The 20606-nt window shown below is 46.5% G+C and overlaps 1 protein-coding gene across 2 annotated transcripts; it reads left to right on the forward strand.

Annotated features, from left to right (window-relative positions):
• The first annotated feature begins 56 nt into the window (after positions 1 to 56).
• LOC125917397 (paternally-expressed gene 3 protein-like) lies at positions 57 to 20311 on the forward strand. 2 transcript variants are annotated; one of them, XM_049623608.1, is made up of 9 exons: positions 57 to 536; positions 4507 to 4583; positions 6825 to 7304; positions 7912 to 8001; positions 8701 to 8850; positions 8935 to 9044; positions 13213 to 13315; positions 14374 to 14466; positions 14635 to 20311. In XM_049623608.1, the coding sequence occupies exons 3-9, from the start codon at positions 6911 to 6913 to the stop codon at positions 18657 to 18659; spliced, it is 4965 nt and encodes a 1654-aa protein (XP_049479565.1). In that variant the 5' UTR covers positions 57 to 536; positions 4507 to 4583; positions 6825 to 6910; the 3' UTR covers positions 18660 to 20311. The 2 variants fall into 2 exon arrangements, with proteins under 2 accessions (XP_049479565.1, XP_049479563.1); XM_049623606.1 differs by lacking the exon at positions 57 to 536 and having other exon boundaries at positions 2680 to 4583.
• Positions 20312 to 20606: the final 295 nt, after the last annotated feature.

Genomic DNA, 20606 nt, shown 5'->3' on the forward strand with positions numbered 1-20606 from the left:
CTTCCTTTGTATTACTGGAATGGGCTAGACTTTTCTAGATTGGATTTTATTAAACATTTTTGCATCTAAGTGCAAAAAACTGTTTATTGAACACCTATGTGCCAGTCCTGTGAGATAAAAATACAATGGTGGAAAAAGGCAACAGAGGCTTTGCCCTCAGAGACTTTGGGTTTAAGTGCAGGCACTCTCAGTTCTACTAGGTTCACGCATCTTCAGGCACATCTCTGATCAGATGGGTAAATTGTTACTGTTGGCCTTTCTGGTCTGTCCTTGGACAGGCTACCCGCTCAGCCCCAACGTTTCATGTGATCGTATCAGACAAACATTTACTCAGCTCCTTTGTGATGCTTTCGTCTCAGCTACCTCCAAACCTGTATCTTCTGTTTTCTTCAGCGGTAGGCGTGGCTGTTGCCATGGAGGCAGAAGCTGGACTGGGGAAGTGGGGGCGAAGTGGGTAGAGCAGTTATGCTTTTGATTGGCCAGAGGCGCTGTCACAGGACGAGTTCACCTGAGATCTGGGTCTTCCTGAGGGTAAGGTGAGTATGGGACCCTGGCAAGTACTAGCACAGCACATCTGGCCCCACTCTGAGTTGCCCTTTGGTCTGTAAACAGAGTGAGTAAGGGGTAAAGGTTGGGTCACTTGGCCAGGATGGCACCTAACCTCATCTCACAAGACTCACCTGCTGTCAGGTACCGCTGTAGGAGTATGTCGATCAGTGTCTCCTTTTCCGGAGTTTGACTCTTGAGACAGGATCTGTGCCCCGTGTTAGGACCGTAGTTATACAAGAACACGTTAGCAACATAACACTTTTCTGACATGTGCTTGTCCCTTCCCATGGCTCCATGTGTAAAATGGCGTCACCTGCCATCATTTACTGCAGCAGCTCTTTAGTGCTGCATGTGTTACCTTTTATAAACTGGAAATTAGGTGTATATATAAGGACTTTATTGTAGTGGGCACCTGACTTTTTAGCTTTTTTTTTTCTTACTAATATTTTACTTACTTGATTGTCCTTAAGTGGAACCTTGCTGGTTCAAAAGGAATGGGCATTTTTAATGTTTTTAAAACATAGGCTGAAATGGCATCCAGAATTATGGTTCATGCCTGCACCAGCCAGCTTCTCACCAACATCAGTTTTTCTTTTTGATTATTTTTGAAATATCTGCCCATTTGATAGGCCAAAAAGGTGTTCACTGTAATATTTCACATTTCTTTGATTCCGATGTGACTGTTGGAACTTATCACTAATTTTATGAACTGTATTTTTTATTTTCACGGGTAGACATTTCTCTTACTGCTTTCTAAGAGCTTCTCACATTTGAGATATTAACTGTTGTCTATGTTGCAGAATATTTTCCCCCTCTTCTTCTGGTTTGTTTTTTATTTTGGTTGCATCTTATAGCACAGAAAATTTGTACCCATTTTTATTTTCCCATCTGCTGAGTAGTGAGTGAGTGGTCTTTTGGTGGGCTCTGGCATTGGAATTATGCTTGGGCCTTCTCCTCCCTGTCCCTGTTCTTTGCTGTTGCACACAGTGCCTCTCTGAACACACTTGAGATCTGTACCTCTGTGCACATGGGCAGAAAGGTCTATCAGTTAGATTTCAGAATCCCTAGCTTAGGGGATGACCTTACAATTATGTATTAATAATTGCTGGAGATCTGGGGAGTATATTCAACTTATAGCTGCAATTTCCTTATGTGATTCTTGGTTTCACAAGTTCCAGACTTGATTCTTTGGGGGTTTCTAAATTGCCTGCCATCTGGTTTAGGATATGACCTTGGACTCCAGCAGGGTGGGATAGGCAGGGAAGGGAGGATACCCCCTCAGTGTTAAGGTGTCAGGGTTGCGTGAACCCACTCAGTGGGCAGCACAGTCTCTAAGGCCTCTACTAGTGCTTTTGTTTTTTGTTTTTATTTATTTATTTTTTACCATGAGCATGTATTACCTAGTCAAAAAAATAAATTCAAAGTTAAAACAAAAACAATAAACAAAAGGAGACTATACAGTGAAAAAGTAAGTTTCCTTCCCTTCTTTCCCTGGCCCCCAGTTCCCTTCCCCAGGGGTGATCACTATTAATCACTATTACTAGTCTCATATATATTCTTACAGAAATTGTCTAAGTAAATACGTCTGTTTTTATAGTTTCTTAGAATGCTGTACACATTTTCGTGTCCCATTTTGCACTTAACTACGTTAGAGGTCATCTTATATCCATTTATTTACAATTGGCTCATTATTTTAAAAGGTTTCATAATCATTATATGAATATGTACTATATTTTGTGCATTGTCAGCACTATTCAGTGACTATATTCTTGGACATATGTGATTACGTATTTCTGGAATAAATTCATGGAAATAGAATTTATAGGACAGGGTGTGTACATTTAAAATTTCAAGAAGTTATCCAAATTGCCCTCCATAAAATCTCCATTGCCATAACCATTATGTGAGTACGCCCATTTCTTTTTCATACAGATACTTACATTGTCCATTTTTACAATTACTCTGTTCTCAAAGTCCTTTTTTACTCTCAGATCTGAAATGAACTTCCTCTGCAGTTGTGGGAAGGAGTTGTTAGGGCCTGATTCTTTTTTTTAAGTTTTTCCTGTTAAATTAAAAAAAAAAAAAAATATATATATATATATATATACACACACATATATATATATATATATATGTGTATATATATATACATATACATATACATATATGTGTATAATGTTCTTGCTGACCACAGGCTGTTCTGTTGCCCTTGTTAGAAAATCTTGAGCACATTTAAAGAACATCAAATTTGTTTACTCTAGTCCTGAATTTCTTGAGAAAAGAAATGAGTGAATTTTTGGTGTAGAAGTTGGCGTGTACCTTGTGATCGAATTCTTAAGGGCGTTCAAACGGTCGTATTATTAATGAGTAAGATGTCCTCCATCTCTTTTCTGTGCTCTGGAAGGGTTTTTATAACATGGTGAACTCATTGCTCATGGAACTTTTATGGAAGTTGCTCCTTAAATTATTTCATCTTTTTAAATTTCTTCCCTAGATTTTCCTCTGCTTTCTGAGTCAGGTTTGCCTGCCTGTATTTTCTTAGAAAAATTATTGATTCTCTGCCAAACCTTTTCATCCTACAGTTACTGTATGTAGTTTTCACCTGCTGGTGGTTTATGCTTCAAATATATGTGTACTGGGAGGAAAAATTACCATAGTAAACAAGTACATATATGAAGTCAAAGTTGTCCTTAATAGCTCTCAATTTTATCATCTAGTTAGAAGAGCCCTTTCCTGCTCCATAATTCTAAAAAGTAATCTTTTATTTATTTTATTTTGATTTTAGTTTTAGCATTTTTATGTATGGTATGACCTTCTCCCCCCAAGTGAAAGATTGGCTAGTTTTCCTACCACCATTTACTGAAGTAATGTGTGCCTTCCTTACTAGTTTGTAAATGCCACGTTTCATGCCACTGCCAGATACTTGACTACGTGTGGTCAACTTAGACCACAATTCCTAAGAGAATCCACTTTCTTGTCATAAGTTACAAGTGGGTCTTTTTGTTGTTTTATTTCTTAGGTTTTGATGGTGTAAACAACCATCATTGTTATTTCTATGCAATCTTTCTCCTTCAGGCATATTATAAAAGAACTTTCTTACCATGAGATTACGTGAAAATATTTCTTAAATTTTGTGTATGGATTGTTGGTCTTTTGATATGTGAATTTTCAAAATATTGACCAAATGGAACTCTTCCAGGTCAACTTTGGAACCATCGCCAAGTTCCCCAACATTAATATTCTTTGAAGTTCCATTAAATTATATAGATTAACTTGGGGGAGGTTTTAGAGCTTTAATATGCCAGATCCATACATCTCCCATGATTATCCTATGTCTCTCCATTTACTGCCTTTTATTATTATAATTTGTAATCTTATTCATGTGGATGGTGTTGTCTTTCATTAAATCTTTTCTGTCTTTATAATGGCAGTTCTCTTCCCACTACTTAAAATTTTTAATTGCTGATACATATTTAGGGAGCATGTTGTAAGTGATTTTCTTATTAAATTATTGTCAGGTCTGCTTCATTGATTCACAAAATCTGAGTGAATGCTCTTACATAAAAGAGAATGATAGTTTTAGATCTTTCTTTATGCCTCACATTTTTCTTGCCTCATTGTAATTGGCTGGAACTCTGAAGAATAGTGTTCAACAGGGATAGTGCCAGAGATTTTTGTCTGCTTTTATAACTGAATTTGATCTGTGGTTTGTTAATGCTAGTTTTGTACTGGCTTTTTAAATTATTCTGATTTCATAAAGACAATGGGAAGGCTTTCTATTTCTCTTTGGTTGGTTTATGACCTGGGAATTGGCCTTTTCTTGAAGGCGATATATAAGTCCTCACCTCTAATGCTATCTGAATTCACAGCCATTTGGAGAATTAATTCTCTGACACTCTTTTTACATTTCTTCCATGTTTATTTGTCCATATATTTTTGTCTTTAAAATGTCTGCAGGTCCCTGGTATTTTGACTCTGTTCCCGTGGAGAGCTGCTTGTTCTGAAGTTCTGGAAAGGATCCTCTTCCCAAACAGGTGATTTACATACCTGAAGGTATCTTGTCACCTCTGAGAAGTTGCACTAGCGTCTTCTAGGGGACTGGAGTTTCCTCTGGGATATGAATGCCAAAGAGCAGTCTTGGGCTTCCTGCCCTTTCATCTTTGCCATTCAGGCCTGCTGGGTTTGAGAGCTCTGCCTTGTCAGGGGCAGTCTCTCTGTCCCTCTTAGCCAAGCATCACTCTAGTCGTCAGAGCCTGGATACTTGTCCTTTTCCTTCCCTGGCTTTGGAAGTCTTCTGCCTGGCAGGGTGCCATCTCATGCCCTCCCCTCTGTTGTCACCTGTCCTCAAGGAGGGCAGGGCAGACAGGGAGGCAGTGCTTGATTGCTGAGGGTCTTCCTGATGGACATGTGTATGTGTGTGTGTGTGTGTGTGCGCGCGCGCGCGTGTGCTGGTGCTTCAGAGGACAGCGGTGGGAGAGAGCATGGGTGGGGGTGGTGTTTGTGCATGAGCAGAACCGAAGCCCATCACTGCAGGGGGGAAAAGGGCATGGCAGAGTTTGCTACATTTATTCCCAAATGATAAATGAAACACCTTATTTTCTCTTTAAACATTAAAGAAAGAACTTTAATTTTAAACTTACTGGTTTTCCATTTAAAACAAAAGCATAGAATTTTTGCTGCATATTGTTTTGTTCTTCCTTGGAAGTAAAGCCAGAAGTACAAAACTGTCAGGTGAATTAATTCACCCACCCAAACCTAAATTTCTTTCCCATATTGCCTACCTTCTTGTACCATTTGTGGCTGTCCACAGAGGGAGATGGTTTAGGTAACGGGAAATGTATAGCCTTAATTGGTTATGTTAGAAAAAAGATGAAAATCAGCTTTTAAACTCAGTCTAAGAGGTTTTTGTAAAAAGAAGGGGCAGATAATAAAAAGACAACTAGGGAAATAAATGCAGCAATACAGAGGATTATCAAAGCTGGTTCTTTCCTAGAGGGGTTGATAGAAAAGTGGGCAGGTGAGGGTGGGTGACACACCAGAATGTTCTTTGGAAGCAGGGGCATAGAGGTTAATCCAGGATGTTCTCTCTCCCCAGAAACTTAGCTGTGCTTCTTCAGCCATGTGATAATGCGTGCCTACATCTAAAACTTATTTTATTTATTTATTTATTTATTTATTTATTTATTTTTAAAGTTTATTTATTTTGAGAAAGAGACAGCATGAGCAGGGGAGGGGCAGAGAGAGAGAGGGAGAGAGAGAAAAAATTCCAAGAAGGCTCAATGCTGTCAGCACAGAGCACCATGCGGGGCTCAAACTCACGAAACTGTGAGATCATGACCTGAGCCGACACTAAGAGCTGGATGCTTAACCAACTGAGCCATCCAGATGCCCCTAAAACCAGTTTTTAAATGGGTTTATGTCTGTTAATTTCAATCTGTTCTACCATTGTTGGTACCTGACTTTGTGCCAGGCAGACACTAGAGGATACAAGTCTGGAAAAGTGAGTCTCTAATCCCTCAAGTAGAGTTTATAGTTTAGGCTGCAGAGAGGGGCAAGTTAACTGCAGCATTTAAAAATACATGTGAGGAGTGCTTGCAACACCTGAGAGATGGACAGTGCAGCTCAGGAGACCTATCGGAGGAGGTGGTGTTAGCAGAGCCCGAGGCTGGGGTTCAGGACAGGCACTTGTCAGAAGGGTGTGCGGTGCCGAGGGAAGGGGTCCTAAGCAGACCTGCAGACTCTGCCACTCTGGCCAGTAGAACTTTCCACAGTGATAGAGATGTTCAGAAATCACCAGAAATGGTAGGTTTGGCCCTCATTCCCTGTATCCCCTTTTCCATTTTTGCTGAGAACAAAAATCAACCTCCACTTTTAGTAATGCCTGGCACCTTGAGCATTGTGGGCATTGGGTTGGTAGGCCTTTTAGGTATATTAGCTTATTTAATCTCACAGTTTTAAAAGGGTTGAGGGCTGTTGTTCCTTGGTGTAGATAAGGGGACAGACTCCAGGACGTTGAGTAGTTGCCCACAGTCATGACACCCGTTAGTAGCAGAGGTGACTCTCAAACAGGTTTGATGGTGCCCAGAGGTCATGCTTGTTACCCCTGTGGGAGGCTGTGTTTGTGTGCTGCGCATGCATCTGTGTATTGCGAGTGTGTGCATCTCTGCCCCCGTGGTTTGTTCACAAAGCGTTGTTGATGCCCGTTTAGGGCAGCCCCACACTGCTGCCTGATCCTCAACTTCTGGGACATGTGTGTATCTCCTTACGATCTACAGGTCCCTGAGTGCTGACTGTCACAGCCTGCCGCGTCTTTCCTGTTGACTCATGTTTGGTTCCTCCAGTGAAAATCTCACTTAGAAAAATGCTGCCTCCAAAGTACTTGTCTGCCTCCAAACCGAAGAAGTCTTGGGCTCCAGATGTGCATGAGCTAGACAGTGACTTGACTAAGGAGCCGGATGCCACTGTAAGAGAAGGTGCAACTGACCCTGAATTCTTTCATCAGAGGTTTCGGAATTTCCTCTACGTGGAATTTGTTGGGCCTCGGAAGACACTGTTTAAACTCCGAAACCTCTGCCTCGATTGGCTGCAGCCAGAGACTCGCACCAAGGAGGAGATTATCGAGCTCTTGGTCCTTGAGCAGTACCTGACCATCCTTCCAGAAAAGATCAAGCCTTGGGTGCGGGCAAAAAAGCCCGAGAACTGTGAGAAGCTAGTCACTCTGCTGGAAAATTACAAGGAGATGTATGAACCAGGAGGTGAGGCACGGTGGAGGCTGTCGGGGAGCCCTGATCTCTCTGGGGTTCACAGCCGCAGCACCACTGGTAGTCGAGGCCAGGTCACTGTCTTCGTGGGGTGCCAGCCTGTCATAGGATATGCAGTGACACACCCCTAGCCCCTCTCTACTACCCACAGGATGCCGGTTGCACCCCCTCCCCAGCTGTGACAGCCAGATGTGATGTTACCACCTGTCCCCGGGGAGTAGAGTGCCCCAGTTAAGAACCGCCGCCTTAAGGTGGTGTGGGTAGGAAAGGCACACCTCAGTGAGGGCCTCTGTGAGGAACTGACAAGCCTCTGTGCACCTCACAACCCTGGCCTGGGCTCCTTTTCATGACACGAAGGGTGTGTTACCCCAGAGAGCTGTGCGTGGCTGCTATGTGGAGAGGAGGTGAGGGCGGTCGCAGCCACGTAGCCTGCCCAGGCGTGGTAGGAAGCTGAGGAATGTGGGGATCAGATCGCTCCAGCTTCCCGGGGAGGCAGGGGGTTGCACGGTTGGGGCAAGGGCAGACTCCACTCGGGGGAGCTGTTTTGAGAACACAGGCGAGAGGTGATAGAGCATTAAGTCAGTGTCTGGTGTCCTCTCAGATGACAACAACAGTGACCTGCGCAGCGAAGACAGCATGAGCCGGAAGGGAGCAGAGTCCCCACCGCCACGTTCTGCGTCATCATTCTGCAGTGAGTAACTGTGTCAAGTCACGCCATTGGGGCAGACTTGGGCCCAGCTTCCCCGGCTACCAGCTCCGCCCATTGCCCAGAAGTGCATGGTGGGCCTGGCACCATCAGTGGAGACAGCGGTGCAGATCTGAGGGGAAGGGCAGTTGATGATGGAATGAGACATTTTTATATCCAAGCAGACACCAGTGTCTGGTGTGAAATACAATTTTTTTTTTAAATAATGAGAAAGTATTTGAAGCTGTTTGAAATTGGCCCAGGAGGGGCAGAGTTCATCACTACTTTGCCTCTAAAACCTGTTTTAAGGTCCTTCAAGAACTTGTAAAAAGGAAGCTTGCTTTTGGGAGGGCATGTGTTTTGTCTCTTTGGAGCAGGGTCATGTGCACATTGAGACTGGCGGGCGGGTCTGAAGTCATGGTCCAGAGTGTGGGGCTGATGGTGTGGCAGCCAGCAAACAACAGAAGTGTCTGCAGGGGCCGGCCTCTAAACCACGCTGTGGCGCTTGCTTTGCCGTCCGTGGCACTTGGGCAAAGCCTCCAGAAGTGGTGTTCTGGGTCCAGGGTAATCAAAAGAGCCCAGGTCGTGCATGGGAGTCTGGAGACCTCAGTGTGGGATCCATCTCCTCAAGGGAGGAGGGGGATTAGGGCCCCCATCCTGCGTGGCCCAGAACCGTGTTAACTCCTCCATGTCTGGCTTTCTCAGGTGACCGGGACCGGGACTGGGACCAGGAGTGGGACCGGGAGCGAGACCGGGACTGGGATCTGGACTGGGACCGGGACCGGGAGCGGAGAGGCAGGAGCAGAGACCTGGGGTCTCGGGACCGCTGGCCGTACCCCAGGAACCCCAGAGGCAGTATGTCCCATGCTCGGACTTCCCTGGTGGGCGTGCAGGGCCACACCACACCCTGTCCCTCTGTGACGCCTTGTCTCTTCCCAGGACTTCCTCAACGGGACCTTTCCCTTCCTCTGATGGAGAAAACAACTTTTGCGACAGAAAGAGAACGCAAACGTAGGGATTCTGTGATGGATTATGAGTCAAGATCCCAGGTATGCTTAGGTCTCCTCTCTTTCTGGAAAGGCCATCTTCATTTCATGGCAGAGAGGCCTTTCTTTCCCAGGAGGGTATGCTCATCCACCCTTAGAATCCCACCTGGGTGCGCAGAGGGGCACTTCTGCCCTGCATGGAGCCCAGGCCCGTCCGCAGAGGTGGCAAGTGGCTGGGGTGACTCCTGCCTACTTTCTGATTGACCCACATTGTCAGAGGAGCACTTTGCCGTCCCACACCTGTGGCATGTGGTACGTCGGTCATGTCAGTGGTTCCCTATGGAGCCAGGGAAGCAGAACCATTGCAGGGGTCTTTCTGGCCCACTGCAGGGAACCAGGGAGGCTGTACATCCACACAGCACACAGGCAAGAGAGAGCGAAGGCTCTGGAGCCAGCGAGGGCTGGGTGTGAGGCCCAGCTCTGCCACCTGCTAGGTGTGCAGCCTTGGACCATTTGCTTGACTGAGCTGAGCCTCAGTTTCCTCATTTGAAGAACGGATGCAGTGATTGGGTCAGCGGGCTGCTGCGAGGAGTGAGTGTGATTCATGTGTATCCAAGAAGGGCTTAATGTGATGCCTGGCATGCGGTCGGCACCGCCTGCGTGTTGGCAGTTCTGGCAGTAGTTTTAGGAGGCGGTGTGCTGGGGAGATCAGTGGAGGGGAAAAGGCCTTGGGATCTGGGCTGACCCGTATGGAGTAGGGTCACTCGTGACCCAGCATTCTGAAGGGGAGCCGCAGCGTGGAAAGGGCTTTGAGAGGAAGGGGAGCCGAGTGCGAGGAGCCTGCATCTCCTTTTAGCACTAAGGACCTCGCCCCGGTCAGGGAGTGCCATGGTGTCTGAGGTTGTCTGGGTCCCCACACGCCCTGGAAACTTCAAGCCTTAACGACAGAGTGGAATTCAGCAGTCCCACAGATAAGCCTTCGTGGGATACCGTGTGATGCTCGTTCCGCAGAGCTCTGGGAAGGAAAAATTGAGCGCTGCGAAGCAGTTGTCCCAGTGGTTTGGATTTGGACTTGAAAGGAAGCATCTTGAAGGCAGTAACCCTTGACTTCTGAAGGCCAGGTGAAGGTAGGGTCAGGAGGTCTCCGGCGAAGGCCCGGGGACAGCAACCGGACAGAAAACCAGACAGGCCGGAACCCCGAGGGCAAAATTGCTGAGTCAGCCACAAGGTGGGGTTGGGCCTGGCCACAAGGGTCTTGTGTCCTGCAGCCGAGCAGAGAGCTCAGGTCGGTCCCCAGTGCACTCCTGCAGTGGCACTCAGAAGTTGGCATCAGCCGACGGAAGGCTTCGGATCCCACCCTGAAATCTCTGTCACTGGTCCCCTGTCTGGGAGGTAAGCAAGGAATGCAGGTGTGTATGAGAGGGAGGAATCGGCAGTGTCCAGATGTTGGGAGCAGAGCACCCCAAAGCAGCAGTTACAGGGGGAGGGATGCGGAGGAAGGTGGGTAGGGTCGGAGGCGACTGTCCCTCCAGCCCAGATGTCCTTGTCCCTTGTGCCAGGGAAACTAAGTTTGTGACACACTTAGTTTGCTACTAATTTTGTTATCTTATTTGAAGAAACCAAATTGGCCAAAATTTTAGGAATCTAGACAAAAATACTAAACAGACCCACTCTTAAGCTTGATTTTTGACAACGAAAAGGCTCTGTGATACGCCCTTACCTCCGAGAATGTGGTGCGGTGTGCATGCACGGCTTGCAAGCCCTGCTCCATTCCCACTTGTCTGTAGAGGGATGAGCGATACGAGCCGTTATTTAGGGGGTGTCGAAACAGTCACGAAATAAAGATGAGAGGAGGTTGCTAATTGGCTTTTGTCTTGCTTTGCTCTTTAAACGCCTTTCCTCGACCCCGGTGAGGGTTGGCTCCTGGTCAGTGTAGGCCGAGAGTCTAGCCGCAGCGGGTCACTCCTAACCCGGCGTGCCGGGCTGGCGGCAGGCAGACGAATGGTATCGTGAAGCACCCAGAGCAGGAAGTCCTCATCCTCTTTTAGCGCCGCGTGTAACTCTCTGAGCTGCTTGCTCTCCGGGTGTCACCCATTCGAGTGGAACTCGGTGGGCGCTCCTGCAAGTTGAGGTGCCGTTTTGGCTGCAGATACTAAGTGACGAGCCACTATAGGGACGCCCACTTATGGAGATTAACTTTACCTTAAATAAAGCATTGTTTTTCTTTCATAGAACAGCGTAGTTCAAAATTCAGTGTGCTCTTGGGGCGCCTGGGTGGCGCAGTCGGTTAAGCGTCCGACTTCAGCCAGGTCACGATCTCGCGGTCCGTGAGTTCGAGCCCCGCGTCAGGCTCTGGGCTGATGGCTCGGAGCCTGGAGCCTGTTTCCGATCCTGTGTCTCCCTCTCTCTCTGCCCCTCCCCCGTTCATGCTCTGTCTCTCTCTGTCCCAAAAATAAATAAAAAACGTTGAAAAAAAAAAAATTTAAAAAAAAAAAAACAAAATTCAGTGTGCTCTTATTTTACTCAGGCAGACGGAAAGAAGAGTGTGAAAAATAACCCTTCCCTTTTGCCTTTGCCCATGGGGTCTCTCAGCACTGGGGACGGTGAACTTTCTGACTCCCTGAGCCTCCCAAGTTCTTGACCTCCTCTGCTCTCTCTGCTAACGCCCCAGGTCAGGAGCCCTGGTTTCCTTCCTCTCACTACGGATGTCCTGTGTCCCTGCTGGCGTAGCAGAATACGCCAGTGCTGGGACTCAGGACAGACATACTGTCGCAAACCTGAGCCTAGTGGAGCTTTGGCTCTTGAGCTTGCCACCGGACAGGGGCTGGGCAACCAGCAAAAATGATGCCAGTTTGCTCTATAGGGTGCCTGTCCCGAGTTTTAGAGCCTCCTGAGCTTCTGTAGCTTGTGCGCCGTTCTAGGCCTTCCCAGCCCAGACTCAGAAAGAATTCTAGTTTTGAAACTCTGCTCAGTTTTGGTTGTGGCTTTGCTTTTCATCACTAGATGTTGGGAGTTGCATCAATGAGGCCTTCCTCTAAATCCCAGCGTATGTGCTGGTTTATCTTGTCACGCGTGCCCTCTTGTTTCCGCATTTCACACGGCTGTGTCCGTGCCACTTCCCAGCAAGGAGCTGTAATAAATTCAATATCAAAATGTCTTTACATAGTAGTTTAGTAATTTACATTTTTTTTACGTAGTTCTTCTTGATGTTTGAACAACACGTCCCATTGCAGAAAACCCTCACCCGTAATATCGCAAGGTGGGTTGATGCTGACTCTCCCATTTTACAGATGAAGAACCTGAGGCTTAGAAAGATTTCTGTTCCCAAGGTTGCATGGCTCAGAAATGGTACAGTCCTCCTTTGGTCCTTGAGTTTTCCCTGGTTCCAAAACGTGTGGGCTTCCCACGGTGCTATGTCCATCCTTACGTCCATCTCCAGGCCTCAGTGCCGTCCGTGGTCCCTGGGACAACACTTCCCTGAGACTGCTGATGTCCTAGGGCATCAATAAGAAAAGGTACTGTGAGGTCCTGCATAGGAGACTCTTCCGAGTAATTCAGGGACTTGTAAAATGACTTTTAGAGACGTGTTCAGCAGGTGGGAAAGTCAGCTATAAAATGAAGGCATTCAGTGCTTCAGGTTCCATCGGGGTTATTTGGGACATCTCCACACCTGGAAGAGCACAGCATGTACCCGTGTTGTGCAGTGAAGGTGAACACAGGACACAGTGGGACCGCGGAGGGAGGCTTAAGTCCCACCTCCTGACCAGACGTCTGCTGAAACACGTTTTCCGTCCCTGCACATGCCACGCGTAGTCCATGTTTGGCCTGTTGAAGCTCTCACACCACCGCCCCCTTTCTCTGTGTCAGAGTCTTCCCACTTAAGGCCCCACTGAAGTTCCTCTACCAAACCCATTTAGCACTGATTATCTGTACCCCACTTTATTGTTTATTGTTCTCTAATTGTTTCATGAGTCTTTTCTCTCCAACCAAATTATAAGCTGCATGAGGGCAAGGAATGTGTGTCATACGTCTTTTGGATCTTCCTCACAGTCTAGCACCAAGGTAGGTACGCAGTAGGTCCGTAGTAAAACTCGCCCTGGATCACTCAGAACCCCAGACGCTGTGCGCACTTTCTACATATCTGTGTGTGTAGCGCCCGTATTGCCAGCATTCTTCTCTCTTGGGCACCCATGGAAGGACTCCATCGAGAGGTCTGTGTTTGGTATTTTAGGATGCCGTGTCATACCAGGACGTTGTGAACCTGACCGAGGACAGGAAGCCTCAGAACCCGATTCAGGACAACATGGAAAACTACAGGAAGCTGCTCTCTCTGGGTAAGCAGAGAGACCCAGTTACTGGAGCTTTTTGTCACCTGACTCTTAAAGCTGTAGGACATTAGACTCCATGTTAATATGTTTGGATTTTAAGGGTGATAAGAAGCCTTTGGAATATTTTAAGCAGAGAAATAAATGATGAGCTGTGTTTTTGAGAAATCATTCTGGCTTTGGGTATATTGAGTGTATTGTACAAGGTCATGGAGAATGGGGAGATGGCTCTTGCCACAAGAGTTGGTACTTTTTCTAGAGAGGTGGCAGTGAGGATTTTTAAATACCTACTTAGAATGGGATCCTGAGTTCCAGTTGGGACCTCCCTTGAAGTTGGCTAGCATAGTGGGCAGTTGGCTGGCACTGAGGGGAGAGAGCTTTGCAAGGCAGTGGAGCCTCAAGGAGCTCTGGTGTTAGGGGATCAGCTGAGGAAAAGAGTCAAGAAAGAGGAAGAGAATCATGGAAGCCAGTGAAAAAGAGGTGTGTCAGGATTTAAGTGTTCATTACAGGAAGGTGAAGACTGAAAAAGGTGCACTGAATTTCAGGACATGTAGTGGTCTCTGTGCAGATTTCTAGGTGGAATCAGGAGAATTAGTTAAAATTCAGGTAATAAGTCATACAGAGAAAGATACCATATGTTTTGACTCTTATGTGGATCCTGAGAAACTTAATAGAAGACCATGGTGGAGGGGAAGGAAGAAAAAAAGTTAGGGAGGGAGCCAAACCATAAGAGACTCTTAAAAACTGAGAATAAACTGAGGGTTGATGGGGGGGGGGAGGGAGGGGAAAATGGGTGATGGGCATTGCGGAGAGCACCTGTTGGGATGAGCACTGGGTATTGTATGGAAACCAATTTGACAACAAACTTCATATTAAAAAATAAAATTCAGGCTAGAATGGGCTGAGGAGTGGACAATAAGGACATGGGACTGCACATAGAAGACACTCCAGGAGTTGGGCGTGGGCCACCTCCTGTTTAGTGGTTCCTAGGAAGGTAGGCACCATCTTACGGTGATGAGTCTTGTGCCCAGCTTGAGCATAAGCTGTCATATCATTCTTGTGAACAGGGGTTCAGCTTGCAGAAGACGACGGCCACTCCCACATGACACAGGGCCATTCATCGAGGTCAAAGAGAAGTGCCTACCCAAGCACCAGTCGAGGTAAGCACGAGGCAGGTTGTACCTAGTGGCCATTTGAGTTAATGAGATGGGAGCCGTACATACGTATTGGTAGACCTGTTACATTTTATATTCACACCATCACCACAGAAGTCCCAGTGTTACAGGTACAGGAATTAGGGAGTATTTACGCTTGGGGTTTCTTTTCAGGTCTAAAATCTATGCCTGAAACCAAAAAGTCAACCCATCGGCGGGGAATTTGTGAAGATGAATCTTCCCACGGGGTGATCATGGAAAAATTCATCAAGGACGTTTCGCGCAACTCCAAATCAGGACGGGCAAGGGAATCTAACGATCGGTCCCAGAGGTTCCCCAGAAGGCCAGACAATGATTGGAAGGAAGCTTCGTTCAACAAGAGGGAGTCGGTGATTCAGGAGAGGGGCTATGAAGGGAATGGCTTTGGGGGAGGCTTTAATTTTAACTCGAGTCTTGTTTCCAAAAAGAGAGTTCTTGAAAGAAAAAGGCGCTATCAGTTTGACACAGATGGGAAGGGTTCAGCTCACGAGCAGAAGGGCTATGCAAGGAAGAGACCTTTTGAATGTAGTGAAATGAGAAAAGCCATGAGCATGAGCAGCCTTAGCGCCCCCTCCTTCACTGAGTCGCAGCCACTTGATTTTGGGGCAATGCCCTATGTGTGTGATGAATGTGGGAGGTCTTTCAGTGTGATTTCCGAATTTGTCGAACATCAGATCATGCATACTAGAGAGAATCTCTATGAGTATGGTGAATCGTTTATTCATAGTGTGGCTGTCAGTGAGGTTCAGAAAAGTCAGGCTGGAGGGAAACGCTTTGAATGTAAGGAGTGTGGGGAAACCTTTAATAAGAGTGCCGCGCTTGCCGAACATCGGAAAATTCATGCTAGAGAGCATCTTGCAGAATGTAATGATGAGGAGTATGAGGAGCCATTCATGCCTAGCCCAACCTTCAGTGAGCTCCAGAAAATATACGGGAAAGATAAATTCTATGAATGTAAGGTGTGTAAGGAAACCTTCCTTCATAGCTCTGCCCTAATTGACCACCAGAAAATCCATGGTAGAGATGACAAAGATAATGAGCGTGGGGAAGGCTTTAAACCCAGCCCACCCCCCAGTGATCTTCCGAAAACGTATGGTAAAGAGAAAATGTATGAATGTAAGGTGTGTGGGGAGACCTTCCATCACAGCTCATCCCTGAAAGAACACCAGAAGATCCATACTAGAGGAAACCTCTTTGAAAGTAAGGGTAAAGTGTGTGAGGAAACATTTATTCCTGGTCAGTCCCTTAAAAGGCGTCAGAAGACGTACCCAAAAGAGAAGCTGTATGACTTTACAGATGGTGGGGATGCCTTTAGGCAAAGCTCAGACCTCAGTGAGCATCAGAAAATGCATTCTCGAAAGAACCTCTTCGAAGGCAGGGGGTACGAGAAGTCTGTCATTCATAGCGTGCCCTTCACCGAATCCCAGAAGAGTCATACTATAACCAGACCACCTGAAGATGATGAGGACCAGAAGGCGTTCACCGTCAGCTCTAACCCTGATGACAACCAGAAGGTTCCTCCTCAAGAAAACGTCTATGAGAGGAAACCATACGAGAGGTCTGTTATTCATAGCTTAGCCTTTGCTAAGGCTGAGAAGAGTCACAGTGCAGTGGGGCCCAGCAAACCAAAAGTGATTGCAGAGTCTCCCATTCAAAGCTCAGGTGTTACCGAACATCAGAAAGCCCACGCTGGAGAGAATACCTCCGAAGGAAAGAAATACGAGAGGTCTGTTATCCATAGTGTAGCTGCTTTCAAACCTCCCAAAAGTTGCAATGGAAGTGAAGTCGTTGAATGTGAAGAGAAGGGAGAATCCTCCACTTCTGTTTCAGACCGTCATGATAAGCAACAGAAAACTCCTGCCAGAGAGAACCCTAATGAAGGGGGTAAGAATAACAACTACAAGGACTCTGTCATACAAAGTGTATCCCATATGGAATCTCAGAAAAGTCCAACTAGTCAGGGATCCAGTGAACTTAAGAAGGATGGCGAATCATCTACTCCCACCTCAAATGTCCGTGAACATCAGAAGGCTCGTTCGAAGAAGAAAAACATTGAGCGTAGGAACTACGAGACCTCTGTAATTCACTCCCTACATTTTGGTGACCATCAAACATTTCGCCCTAGAGAGAAATTCTATGAATGTCCAGAGTGTGGAGAATCTTTTGTTCGTAGCTACGACCTCACTGAGCATCTGAAGATTCACGATAGAAAGAAGCCCTCTGGAAGTAAAAACTACGAACGTTCTGTAATTCGCAGCTTAGTCTCTACTGATCCTCAGACGAGTTACGCTGAGCAGCAACCACAGACAAGTTATGCTGGACACTCATCACAGATGAGGTACTCTGACCAAGCAGCACAAACGAGTTACGCCAAACACCCAGTGCAGGCGAGTTACTCTGGAATGCACATGAGTTACGCTGTACAGCCAGCGCACATGAGTTACACACAGCAAGCAGCACAAACGAGCTACATGGTGCCACCGACACAGATCAGCTACGACGAGGAGCAAGCGCAGACAAGTTACGCTGAACAGCAAGTGCGCAACAGATGCAGGGAGTGTGGGGAATGCTTTGCCACCGTCGGAGACCTTGGTGCACATCAGAAAATCTATGCCCGAGAAGAATTCCATGGTCGGAAGCTCTTTGGAGACACTGTTATTCAGGGCATAGGCCTTGAAGGGCCTCGGCCGGAAGAGCCTCGGCAGAATGAGCCAGATGAGCAGGACGAGCAGGACGAGCCTGAAGATGCAATCTATGGCTGTAAGGACTGTGGGCTAGGCTTTGCAGATCGCGCAGACCTTAAGGATCATCAGAAAGTTCATGGCAGAGAGTATCTCATCGATAGTCGTGAGTACACCCATTCTGTAATCCACACCCATTCTGTCAGTGAGTATCAGAAAGATTACATCGGAGAGCAGCTCTATGAATGCCCGGCATGTGGGGAATCCTTCGTTCATAGCTCATTCCTTTTTGAGCATCAGAAAATCCACGAGCAGGATCAATTTTATGGCCAAAGAAGGTATGATGAGCCTTTTGTGCAGCCCCTGGTCATCAACCCACGGAGGCCTCGTGCCCCACAGAAGAATCCCACTGCAGGAACATCCCTTCAGTGCCACGTGTGCGGACAAGACTTCATTCATGGCTCTGTCCTCGGTGAGCATATGAGAATTCACACCAGAGAGGATTTACCGGAACAGGGCCAGAGAAGTGAAGATGCAGTGAGTCCAGGCTTAGCCCTTACTGAGTTTCAGAGAAGTCAAACCGAAGAGAAACACTATGAATGTAAAACATGTGGAGAAACCTTCCTCAATCAGTCAGACCTTAGAGAGCACATGAGAATTCATGAGAAAGACGAGCCCTATGATTATGGGGCCTCTTTTGTTCACACTTCATTTCTTACTGAGCCCCCCAAAAGAGATTCACCATTCTATGAATGCAAGGACTGTGGGAAGTCCTTTATTCATAACACCGTTCTCACCAAGCATCAGAAGCTTCATCTTGAAGAAGAGGAAGAAGAAGGAGCCCAGGAGGTGGAAGCCAATGTCCTTGTTCCACGAGAAGTGCTGCGGATCCAGGGGTCAAACGTAGAGGCTGCCGAGCCCGAGGTGGAGGCTGCCGAGCCTGAGGTGGAGGCTGCCGAGCCCAATGTGGAGGCTGCCGAGCCCAATGGAGAGGCCGAGGGACCAGATGGGGAGGCTGCAGAGCCAGATGGGGAAGCCGAACAGCCCAACGGAGAGGCCGAACAGCCCAATGGAGATGCTGATGAACCAGACGGGGCAGGGATCGAAGACCCAGAGGAAAGAGCTGAAGAGCCAGAGGGAGATGCCGATGAGCCAGACGGGGCAGGGATCGAAGACCCAGAAGAAGAAGGCGAAGATCAAGAGATTCAGGTTGAAGAGCCATACTACGACTGCAGGGAATGCGGAGAAACCTTTGCTTCCAACTCTGCCTATGGTGAGCACCTGAAAACCCATGCCAGGGTGATAATATTTGAGCCTGGAAATGTCTATGGGGAAAGCTCCCGCTACACTGAACATGCCAGCACCAGCACCAGCGACAACGACAGGGCCGATGACAAGTATTTCAAGTGTGATGTCTGTGGGCAGCTTTTCAGTGATCGCCTGTCCCTCGCTAGACACCAGAATACTCATACCGGCTGAGAACATAAGTATAAAGGTTAGGAAACCTTCACTTAGAACTTGACCCTTACTAAACCAGAGACTTCAGACCAATCCATAACAATGTCAGAAGAAACTTACCTTGGCACGTACACACCTGACTTTTAACATCAGACAACTCAGACTAAAAAAGAAACCAAAGGTGGAAACTGCTTTGGTCTCAGCTCTCCCCCATCTAGCTCTCCCCCATCCAGCTGTCTCCCATCCAGCACCAGTGTGTGCCTATGGGAAAGCTGTAGCACATACCTTGCATCTGAGTGACCTTATTGAGGGAAAACCCCAGGGGTTTTTGAGACTACAGAAATCGCCCCAGTCAACTGTAAATGACATTTCTGTAACCTATATATAATGCTCCCTGCAGTGTATATAAAATAGCATATCGTAGCAAAACAGTAATCACGTATCTTTGGATTTAATATGATATACAGTTACAGTTTACTGTGCAGAGGTACCTTACCTGGTACTCGGATTTTTTTTTTTTTTTTTTTTTTTTTTTGGAGGAGGAAGAGAGCAACAAATTAGAATATATTTCTAAGCATCTTAGATTCTGAGAAAGACTTCTTGTGCATTATTTGGACCCCATTGGTATCGTTTCGAGTAATTGTGTGTCATTCCTTACTCTTAAGTATTCCTGTAAAAGTGTAAGCATGAAAGGTAAAATGTCTTTTATTCTTTGCTGTTTGAAAAGAGAAGTGTTTTGAACTTCCTTTTCAGCCATTTCGTCTACACCAACACTTTGGAACCTAATGCTGTGTAAGCCTTTACAATACGTAGATTGGCCTTTTGTGACCCAAAGTGGTTGGTTGCCGCATTGTACCTTGCAGTGGTTCTCATGCTAAAATATTACAAGTTTTGTGTTGTTTTTTTTTTAACCAACCTGATGTGTGTTTGATAATGAATTTACAAAAACTGAAGCTTTTCCCTATAAATCCTACGTTTTTGCCTTTAAAGAGTGGGTTGCAACCATCACTAGATCACAGTAGTGCCTACTGATGGTTGAGAACCAGAGGGAGAGACTTTTGTGTTGTAAATAAGGATGCAGGCTAACTACTTCCATCACTTCCTGTGTGCGCTTCCTGCCTTAAGTGACAAGTAGCATCGTGGCTTCAGTAGTGTGAACTGCCACAAGTCAGTCTGCACCCTGGGTGCCCAGGAGCTAGTATCCTTAGAGCTTTCTATCGCTTACCTGATTTCTTGTCTTCACCTGTCTGACCCTCCTCCCCCATGTCTAACTTAAATTTTAAAAATCAAAAAAAAAAAAAAACAAAAAACAACAAAAAACAGCAACAAAAAAAGCTTTCTTTACAGTCAACTTAAGCTTAACATGGACTCAGGTTCCCCAGCAGCCTTAATTTGTTTCCTTACCATCTGTTCCTCCCTCTTGCAGCCCTTCTAAGTATCTCCGAGCTATCTATCCACTAGTGTCACGTTTGTCGGATCACCTCAGTTTTCCATTTAATCACAAATTGACCTCATAGCTTGAGGTTTCCTGTGTCCTGTTCTGTGGACCACCTGTACTCCTTTTGCTTCCCCTCCCCTTGCATAATGACTATTAAATTTTTTGGCTTTGAGTTGGCTGGAAAAAAAAAAAATTAAAAAAAAAAAAACCTTAGAAAGTGGATCTGTAGATTAAGTGAGCAAAAGACAACAGATAATTTGAGCAAGCAAAATTAACCTATGTGCTGGGGGAACGTGTCTAAATCTTCCTCTCCTAGATCCGCGTGGTTAGGGCTTGGGGAATGTGTGTCAGAGCTGCAGGGAATGCCAAAGTTGAGGAAGGCTGTAGGGTTGAGAGCACGAAGCAGAAATGAGGAAGCCAAAGAAGGAAGTCCTAATACATCGCCAGATCTAGGAGGGTGGGGAAGCAGACAGAAGGAAAAATGGGAAGCAGGGCTGGGAAGCCCAGGTTGGTGGGAATGAATTGAGCAG

This window comes from Panthera uncia, unplaced genomic scaffold (genome assembly GCF_023721935.1).
Source record: "Panthera uncia isolate 11264 unplaced genomic scaffold, Puncia_PCG_1.0 HiC_scaffold_1792, whole genome shotgun sequence".
Taxonomy (NCBI): Eukaryota; Metazoa; Chordata; class Mammalia; order Carnivora; family Felidae; genus Panthera; species Panthera uncia.